At 33.7% G+C, this 10,340-nt stretch overlaps 1 protein-coding gene across 2 annotated transcripts; it reads left to right on the top strand.

Moving 5' to 3' along the window:
• Positions 1-7,522: 7,522 nt before the first annotated feature.
• On the top strand, positions 7,523-9,792 carry LOC113781611 (UPF0481 protein At3g47200-like). 2 transcript variants are annotated; one of them, XM_027327574.1, is made up of 3 exons: positions 7,523-7,781; positions 7,905-8,384; positions 8,577-9,792. In XM_027327574.1, the coding sequence occupies exons 2-3, from the start codon at positions 7,940-7,942 to the stop codon at positions 9,641-9,643; spliced, it is 1,512 nt and encodes a 503-aa protein (XP_027183375.1). In that variant the 5' UTR covers positions 7,523-7,781; positions 7,905-7,939; the 3' UTR covers positions 9,644-9,792. The 2 variants fall into 2 exon arrangements, with proteins under 2 accessions (XP_027183375.1, XP_027183374.1); XM_027327573.1 differs by having other exon boundaries at positions 7,523-7,788.
• Positions 9,793-10,340: the final 548 nt, after the last annotated feature.

The following is a 10,340-nucleotide window of genomic DNA, read 5'->3' as shown; positions in this document are numbered from 1 at the left end:
TTTAAGTTCGTACTATTAATGTAACTCCAGCACTCGGCTAGGACACTAGAAACAGACCACCAGTACTTTCGCAGTATTAACACAAGTTGACTCTCCCGAATTACTTTCTCACAAAGGGACTCAAATTTTGCTATTGACATGGAGATTATATTATATTAATTTAGTCACTAATAATAATACCCTCAACCTTGGCACAACCACAATACCACTAGTGTTTTACAATTAAAACGCGACGCCAATGGTATTGGGAACTACATCCGTTGCGCTCACTAGTATTTTGCAATATTAGAACCCGACACCAATGCTATTGATCAGTTACGAAGAGGACACCCCCCAGTCAGAAAAAAAAAAAGTTACGAAGAGGACAGGTTTGACCGATTGAATAGGTATACCAAAAAAAATAATAATAAAAAGAATACAATGGAAAATTGAATGCCTTGATCATGAGGGCATACATATAAATATAATATATGTAAATTAAATAAATAAATAAATAAATATGGAATGTACAAAAATGGAATGTGGAGTCTAAGAAATAAGCGCGCAGCCCCGTGATATTGAGCTAGGAAAGAGTAAAAACATGTGCCGAAACAAAAGAATTTTGGCCTATGTTGCAATTGCTGCGTGCACTTAGTGGTAACATCTGGGCTAAATCTGTCGTAGAAGACTCTAGAGATAGCTTATAAGGCTTATAGAAATGGCTCCTTACTGATGTAGTAGTTAAAGCTGCTTCTCATAAAATTGAAATTTGAATTCATTAACTTATTGAATAGTTAAGTATTAAATTTGATACATTTGAGTGTGTATCACATTAAACTTTGGTTCAGTGACCACCAAAAAGGAACTAAGATCCTCTTTGGACTATAGTTCGGAAAGGGACTAAGTCCCTCTTTGGACTGTAATTCGGAGGTTCAAACTCCACTTGCAATTAAAAAAAAATCTAAAGGAGGTGTTAGAACACTACTTTAGTCTAACCAAGTCTCTATACCTGCTAGCGAATAAAATAGATTAGACCATAGGAATGTTATTGTTGTGGCAAAAAAAAAAAAAAAGAATAGCCTATCACTGATTTTTGGAATCAAGTTTTATTTAGGAAATTTAGTATCACTTAACTAATTCAAATGTTGTATTTTGATTATCGAACGCAACTGAACATATTAAGATCTGAACCCATTAAATTCAAGTGCTGAATTGAGTTATCAAACATGGCTTTAGTCTTATGCAACACTTAATACCCACATCTCCTTACGTTGTCCAGACTCAATGCCACTAAGCCAATCGCTCTTATACCAACTTGAGTGTTAACTACTAAGATTAACAATTTGGGATACCGTCTCGCTTTCTCATATCCCAAATTGTAGTTGAGTATTTAGATTCTACTTAGTCTCCATCTCTTATTTTTGTTGCAAATTTTTATTGCTCCTCAACTAAACTCTAGTTCAATTGGAGGTGATATTACCGTAAAAATCATTAACTCCACTTTATTGCATCCTAAACTTTAATTTTGGACACCTTGTACTCTAAACTCTTAATTTGGATATTTTGTACCATAAACTTTTATGTTTATCTCATTTAAATTCAATCAATAACAACATTACTAAAATTAATGAAATAGAAGACCCTATAAATTAATGGCATTATGTTGAAAGTGGCCAAAATAAGCTAAGGGATTATAGTTACAACAAAAATGACATGATGTCATTAATTTGTTCCATCTCTTATTTTGTTAATTTTGCTAAAAGTATTAGTGATTAGAACCATATAATTCAATGATACTATGTTGATGTGGTCAAAAAGAGCTAAGGAAACACAACTACAATAAAACGATACAATGTCATCAATTTGCATCATTTTTTTTATCTTATTCATTTTGCTAATAATGTCATTGATTAGACTTAAATGGGATAAATTTGAGAGTTTAGAATGTAAAGTATTTAAAATTGAAAGGTTAAATGTAAAATGTTTAAAATTAAAGTTTAAGATACAAAGTGAAAATACAATACAAATTTGGAAGTGCAAATACAGTTTGTCCCAAAAATCATAAAGAATCGAATCCCCATAAGAGCTAAGTATAGGTTTTTTGCAGGCCCATTGTTAAAATTGGACATAATTGTTTGGGATGATTACAGTTAGGTTCCATATAATGAACTTGGTTTATCTCCAATGAATTCTCTCTCCATTCTCGCAATGTACATCCAGATGCATGACACACGTCTTTATTTATTAATAAGAGTTAGGATTAGTTAAATTTAAAATGATCACGTCCCTTCTTAATAAATGAAAATACATGTCATATATCCAAATATATATTATAGAAAATGGAAAGAAAATCCACTAGAGATGAGCCAAATCCCCGTACAATGACTCCTCATTGGCAAGTGGACCATGGGCAGGAACGATTGCATTTGTGCATTTTGCACACTGCGTAACTTTGTTTGCACACGACGTAACTTTGTATGCACAACGTGTAATTTTAAAACAAAATTTTGTGGGCTCCACACACGTTATGAAAATTGATAAATAAGAAGTGATTTGGATCGTATAATTTTTTGTGGCCAAATCCTGGTCATGAACTGTTCAGGGACGGTCATGCCTCTTATCCTGGGCAAGCAGTCGTGACTCTCCTGTCATAGTGGCACAAAAATTCATTTTTTACTAGTATTTATTAAGATAGAGAATCATGATTAAAATCAATAATACTATTAGTTTGTAGCTCCTATCATGGGCCATGATTAAAATTCATTTCCGTCAGTTGGGCCATGGGTGTAGTTCCTATCATGGGCCTGCAAGAGTTTTCCCACACACATTAGGATCCAAATTTCGTTGCCCGTCTATCAGATTATCTATTTTTTATTTTTAGCTGGTACCCCCCACCACTTGATTCAGCTATATGAAGTTCTCCTCTCCTAAAGTTATTAGTTTGATTTTGATTTTTTACTATTGGCAATTAGTTTGAACGAAAAAAATTAAATGGTGACAAATTGACCCAAATAGGGGGGGGGGGGGGGGGGGAGGGGGGATTATATCTACGTTTTTAAAATGATAGGAGAATTATGTGGTAAATCACCAAATCATAGGGGAATAAAAAGTAATTTATCCTTACAATAAATTTAAAAAATTGCGAATCATTAGTGTGTAGTTATGAGAGTACTCTTCAGTTTTTCTTGGGCTACATGGTAAAACATAAAGAAAGTCTTTTTGGAAGAGGAATAAGAATTGTGCGTCCGAAATATAAATAGCAAATATAGGAGATTTTTGAATTTTTTTGAAGTATTATTGTAGTATTTTTTTATTATGTGAAGAATGTGAGATTAAAAAAATCGTTGAAAAGATTTTAGAAAAGGTAACTGAAGAAAGCATATGTATGATGCAAGTAAAAAATTGTTTGTTCCAAACAAAATCTATCAGATTTTGTGGTCTTACTCCTTATTTACCTACTTTGTCTCTACTTCCTCTATCCAATTCTCCTACTTTGTCCCAAGAAAATCTCAAAATCTCCACGCCTGTTGTTTATCAATATTCGATAACAAAAAGTCATAACAAAGAGTATGTCTAGTAAAAATGTGGTTGTATGGAGTCTACTTAAAAAGCTTTCCCAGAAATTGCAGCCCTTGTACTGACTGTTGTTTGGTTCTTACATGATTAAGTCATGATACTTTTGTGGTTCATATTTAGTTTGTTTCAATGGTTGCATGAGTAAAATAGAAGACTTTATTTCTAGAATGTTATCCACCATGTTTCCCATCTAATTAAGATTGTCTTCTTCCAAATGAAATTCCTTGTTTAAATTGCTAATTTCTAGAGATTTTTTTTTTGTAGAAAATTACTGTCACAATTTGATATATATGAGATAAAAAATAATTAAAAAATATGATCACAGAAAATATAAAAATTTTTCTAAGAAAAACTTCAATCCAAGTGTGTTTTTCATCAGAATATGAATCAAACACTTCATTTATTTATTTTTTAACTTCCTTTTCTACTCTCAACAAAAAAAAAAAGAACAGTTTTTTTGTTAAGTACATGTTCATTTAAAATATATCCTTACCCACTCCCTCACATAATTTTTTATATCAGACACAACCCATTCTCCCAGACAGGCTATCACACTGTTTTTTTTTTTTTGTACATGTTCATTTAAAGTATATCCTTACCCACTCCCTCACAACAGTGGGTTGTAATTAAACAATCCCACACGTAATTAAACAAACCCAATCAAATTTGTGTATGCATTGTAATGACGTGGTCGACACTATTGTTAGGTAATTAATTTCATGTACCTTTAATTTCAACAAATTTTTCTGTATTGTATATAACATTTTATTTATCAAACAGGTACAATGTTAACATATAAATCAAAGATTCCAGTGGTAACATGAATCTTAATCTACAGGATAAACATGCACGATTCATATTTGATTGTAATGCTTTTTATCTCAGAGAATTACAAAGGAAGGTAGAATTTCTTGATATATGTTTATTTTTTATAATGCTATTTATAAACTATGTAAAAAAAATACACTAATTTTGAATTTCACACGTACTTAATTCTCAGGACAATGGTGATAGGTTGTTCAACCAACGAATCAATTCATGCAAAGATCGTGCATTTTCATTTGTAGTACGCATTCCACAAAATTCAACAGAATTAACTAAATCACCAATTTTGGCTTTCGTACTAAAAGTTGATTGGTGTGAAAAGTGTTCGCACCTTCATGCAAGATTATCAAATCGAATGCATAATATTTGTAAGTATTTTATTTTAACGACATTTAATTACATTCATTTTTATTCATTTATAATTCATTTTCTAATATAAATTTCTATTATTTTTTCATGATCTATCTTCCAAAAAATGGTAATTTTTGAATAATATACACATCCTATCATATTTCAAACTATTGTTAGACAGATATTATATTTTAATTGTGTTGGTACAATTTTTTAACCTTTTTTAATTCACCCTTTTATTTTCATTTTTTAATAATGTCAGCACCGTGCGTAGCACGGGTATTCACACTAGTTGAGAAGTAAAGAGAGATAAGAAAATTTTGAACTCAGAATCTCCTGGGAATCGAATTTCAAAACTCCTTTAAAAGTTATTTTGTTTGTCCAAATTGCTCGGAGATTTGTGTAGGATTTTCCAATATCTCAATATTAGATATTTGATCAAAGATTAAACAAGAGATTGAGAGATGCACAAGAAACTTGGTTGATACATTGTGATACGTGTGTTTAACATAGGTGACTTCCTCTCTCTCCAAGTTCCATATAATAGGGTAAACTAGTCTAACAAAATGATGTTGTTGTTGAGAGAGACCTAACCTTTTATAACTGCAGTAGGACCTCTCATTTAAATAATCCTAATATGAATTACAAGCTCTATACTTTACATATCACTCCAAATAGATGACTAAGATATAACTAGGCCCCATATATAGTGGATCATACTATTAAAAAGTTTTATTGGTTTTCATTTAACCCATTTTAACAAAACAAATATAATAAGTGGAAACCCAAATCTGAAAATAATTCTAACAATTTGTTCCAATGTTATTGTTAAAGATCAAAATCTCCTCTACTATGCATTTGAGGGTGGTTGTAAACATCTACTGGAGTATGATAAATTTAAGGGTAAATTACATATAACTCCACATGTGATTTTGTACAATGCCGGATGATTCTTTTAAGGTTTCAAAATAACTATATAACTTTCCTATTGTTTATGTAAAGTAGCAAATAGAGGGAATGTACCATTGGTTACTTTGATTGAACTAGAAGAGCTTCAAAAGTATATGTGATGGAATTATAATATCTATTTAATCCCTATGATCACCCCTGCAATTTTCGTTTTTATCCACATAATCTTCCTATTTTTAATACATGACGGTTAGGTCATTGTTCGATTTAGTATCTAAGTAAGGGCAATACTGATATTTGAATGAACGAAGTTACATAGACTATTTTCCATCAAATTTTCATTCTACTTGAAACTATATGAGCATAAAGTGGATATTTTGAAACATTAGAGAAAACATATGCCAATAGGTAAAACTATAGGGAGTTATGTGTAATTTACCCAAAACTACAGCTGCATTACAGCTTCAACATTGAACACAAAACGACTGCAGAGTCACCAAACAAGCTAAAGCTTGTAGCTGATCAGCCACCACAGATCCAATACAAGGTAATTGACATCCAACTGGCACATTAATAAATAGACGAAAGCAGTTTTTTTCATAACATTTTTTAAAGTATAAGTGGGAGGTCTCGGATTCGAGACCTCTTACTTATTTATATTTTTTTTTTCTTTCGTATCATCCAATTTATCTATTTCCCACCAAGGCAGTTCTTACGGCAATAGATAAATTGATCGAAAAATATATAAGATTATGATGGGTTTGTTTAATTACAATCCTTACCCACTATTTTGTGTTGTTTAATTAATTTTTTATTTCAAACACAACCCATTCTCCCAGACAGGCTATCACACTAAAAGTTCTCATGTGCCTGTATTGGCAACTTTTCTTCTGCACACTTGTACTATAAGCTTTACCCATGGTTTTGTACAAGTTGAATTTCCAAACCAAACAAAAAGAAAAAGAAAAATCAAACAACTATTTCTTAATTTACTTCCAATTGTTGGTCAAATTTTGGATGGTCGGATATCCGACCCGTGAACCAAAATTTGACCATATCCACAAAAATTGGGTTAGTCATTTTGTGATCTGTATTCAAATCTGCTAATGTGGATATATGTATTATGCGGATCAGATCAATTAGATATCTGATTTGCATTTGATTCTTAATTTTTTTTTAAAAAAACTAAAAATTCTAAAGATAAAATAAATTTTAAATATATTAGAGTTTCAAAAATATTATATAAATGAGTTTTTAAATATTATATAAATACATAGTATGAGTTTTTAATTATAAAAAAAGTTTTTAGTCGAAGTTAATCTTTTTTTATTGCAATTGAAAGTAACTTCCATATTTTTTTCCTTATTTTGATTCAAACAAATAAGATCAAATATTTCATTTACAAATTTTTTGTCAACAAATTTTATGACAATATGTTTAAAAACTTAATATTGCATACAAAGAAGCTTGTTTTGGAAGAGGACATAAAAATAAAATAGGAAACAAGGGATAAAACTATTTTAAATTCATGAATTTAATGTATAAATATTTTTAAAAATAACAAAATACTATGCTGGGCAAATTAGATATCTGCGAATCACTAAAAAATGATTTGAATCTAATCTGCATAACTCTTTGACTTGAATGTGACCCGATCCGTCGGATCGGATATCCACTAATTCGGATCGAGTCCCGGATCGGATGTGCTTTGCGGATCACCGGGTCAAGTTGTATTTAGCACCGTCAAGGAAGGTTCGATGCCTGGACAATTCAGATCCGTCTACCAATGAATATGCACTATTGTCTATTGTGAGGTGTTTGGATTATTAAGTAAGGCATACTTTTTTTGTTCAACAAGTCAACGGAGAGGGGCGGTATTCCGAGGCACGTCTCTCCACGAGAACTGTTGTACATTGTAGTTTACTGAAGGAAATTGCTTGGCATCTTACGTAGCAATTTGGATGTATCAGCTAATACATATCTGATCTGCATCTTCTCAAGAATAAGACTTAAAAAGTAGTAATTCATTCTTTTCACGAGCTCGTGCTGCACTATAAAATCCTGGCCAGGCCTCAAGTGCATTTGTAACTCGAGCAAATCAAGATTACTCGCAGATAACTACGCAAATTGTTGGTTTTCGGGTAAGATGTAAGTAATCTGAACGAGAGTTGAGTAAATAGCGAGTTTAATCTTGCCATTATTGTTCTACTTTACCTTTTCTGAACCAACTTTGTGATTAATTTTCTGTCACTTTGGTCCTGCAGTGGTATTCTGATTCTACTCAACAACATATGCTAAGATGTCTGAGCACAAAGGAGTAATAACTAGTATTGATCAAAAGCTTTTTGGGCTATCAAATTCATTTGACAAGCAACGGATTTTCAGAGTCCATCATAAACTTCGCAGCCAAAATGAAGTGGCATACGAACCACAGATGTTCTCTATCGGGCCTTATCATCACGGTAAGGAAAACTTGGTAAAAGCGCAGACGTATAAGCTGTGGTACTTGAAAGAGCTTCTCCTTCGAAGAGGCGAATCAAGTACTGAGAGATACATCAATGCCTTAAAAGCCCTTGAAGAGGGAGCTCGAAGTTGGTATGCAGAAGAAGATATGATTGGTCTTGGTAGCGATGAATTTGTGGAAATGATGCTACTTGACGGGTTCTTTATCATTGAGCTTTTGAGGAAATATGCTGGTTGGCGCCGGTACAAAGAGTATCCCGTCAATTACTGCCCAAAACAAGGTGATCCCATCTTCCTGAAACGTAGGATAATGGGATGTCTGTTCAGGGACATACTATTGTTTGAAAATCAACTGCCTTTCTTAATCCTGGTTCGTCTGTTTGAAATGACTAAGTCACCAGGTGGAGCTGAGGATGAGAACCTCGTTGATCTTGCCATTTTCCCTGATTCACCTCTGCATTCTTTTTTCCCAGGTGAGAAACCTGTACCATTACCGAATCCTACCACAAACATTGCTGGAAATGTTGGAGATGTCGTTCATCTTCTTCACCTAGTGCACGAGTGCTGGTGTTGGTCATTTGCTGGAAAACTAGCAGGTGGTAATCGAAGCCCAGATAACGGGGATCCACAGGGCCTTCGTTCTACAAGAGGCGGGTGGTTGGAGCTAATGAAAGAATCCTCAATCAAGCTACATAAAATTGCTGGCAACGCATGTTGGCCATTTGCTGCAAAACCAGCAGCTGATAATCGAAGCCTAGAAAACGGGCATCCACATGACATTTATTCCACAAGCGACTGGGATTTGGAGAAAAGTGTATCCGCAACCCAGCTACCCAAAATTACTAGCAGCTTGCACTGTTTTTCATTTGCTGCAAAACGAGTAGCTGATCATCAAAGCCAAGAGAATGGGGATTCGCAAGACAATTGTTCCACAAGCGGCGAGGTGTACGAGCACATAAAATGCGCAAGCGAACTGCAACAAGCCGGGATAAAGTTTGAGACGGCTAACAAAAGTGTATCGTGGCTGGATATTGCTTTTGAAAAGGGGGTAATGAAAATCCCGACTCTGGACGTTCATGATGTTACAGAATGCGTCTTCAGAAACTTAATTGGGTTTGAACTTTACATGATTAATGGACTGTATGATAGAAGATATGTAATTGATTATCTCACGTTCATGGATAGTCTCATTGATTCCTCAAGGGATGTTGAAAAGCTTCGACACCAAAAAATTATAACCAAGTGGTTAGGTGATGATAAAGCGATATCTTCAGTGTTTAATAGTCTTGTGAAGGAGGTCGAGACTGAAGCAGCCAACGATTTCTTCTGTTACTCGAGAGTTTTCAAGCAAGTGAACGAGTATTCTAGCCGGCGTTGGAACATCTGGAGGGCTCATCTGATGAGGAATTATTTCAATAACCCCTGGTCCATCATCTCATTTGCAGCTGCTCTTGTGTTGCTCATTCTGACATTTGTGCAGACCATATTTTCGATCCTACAATTCAAAAGCGAGCCCAGCTGTGGATGTAAAGTGTCCTAATAAATAGAAGTTATTTTGTGCGCTTTGTCTCAACTTCGTTCCCTCATTCATAGTCGATGATGTGCAATTGAGTGGTATAATATGCTCTTTGTGCCAATTCAGGCTTTTTCATTTAACCGGAAAAGACATGTAAAAATTTTGTATAGTCATTAATCCTTGGCTAACACACACATCCCCAAGCAACAAATACTTAGGCTAGAGGCCCTGACAAGTTTTTTCTTTCTTGATTTTAATCTGGGAAGAAGGGCTAATGTATTGGCTACAGTGTTTGCAGACCTTAGTTTTTTTTTTTTTTTGTCAAAAGTTTTTTTTGCAGACCTTAGTTCATGTTGTTACTTTCTGACAGTAACATGAACCGGAAGGATGATAACCACCTAAGAGCTTTTCTTGCTAGAGTATAGGACTGGCCTGAAAGCCTGCAATTCATGAAGTTGGGGCATACCTAGTGGACACCCTAAAACAGATTCTTTCGAGAAATAAATTCCCACAAAATCACAATCTCGATCTTCTGCCTGTTTTTTCATTTCTGGAATAAAACCATGATGGTCATCCGAAAAAATATAGCACATCAAGAAAGTCAAGATAGCATCTTTCTTTGTTGAAAGCCGTGGGTTCAGATGACCCCAACAAATTAATTTTTTGCTACTATAGACAGTAGGTTTCTTTATTTTAGTATATCACTGCTGTAACTTGCAGC

The sequence above is a fragment of the Coffea eugenioides genome, chromosome 8 (genome assembly GCF_003713205.1).
Source record: "Coffea eugenioides isolate CCC68of chromosome 8, Ceug_1.0, whole genome shotgun sequence".
Classification (NCBI taxonomy): Eukaryota; Viridiplantae; Streptophyta; class Magnoliopsida; order Gentianales; family Rubiaceae; genus Coffea; species Coffea eugenioides.
This window is presented reverse-complemented; position numbering and strand designations above follow the sequence as displayed.

Coding starts and splice junctions, on each gene's coding strand:
- LOC113781611 (XM_027327574.1), top strand. CDS start 7,940: ATGTCTGAGCACAAAGGAGTAATAACTAGTATTGATCAAAAGCTTTTT. Junction 8,385..8,576: donor CAATTACTGCCCAAAACAAG/GTGATCCCATCT, acceptor CTTTTTTCCCAG/GTGAGAAACCTGTACCATTA.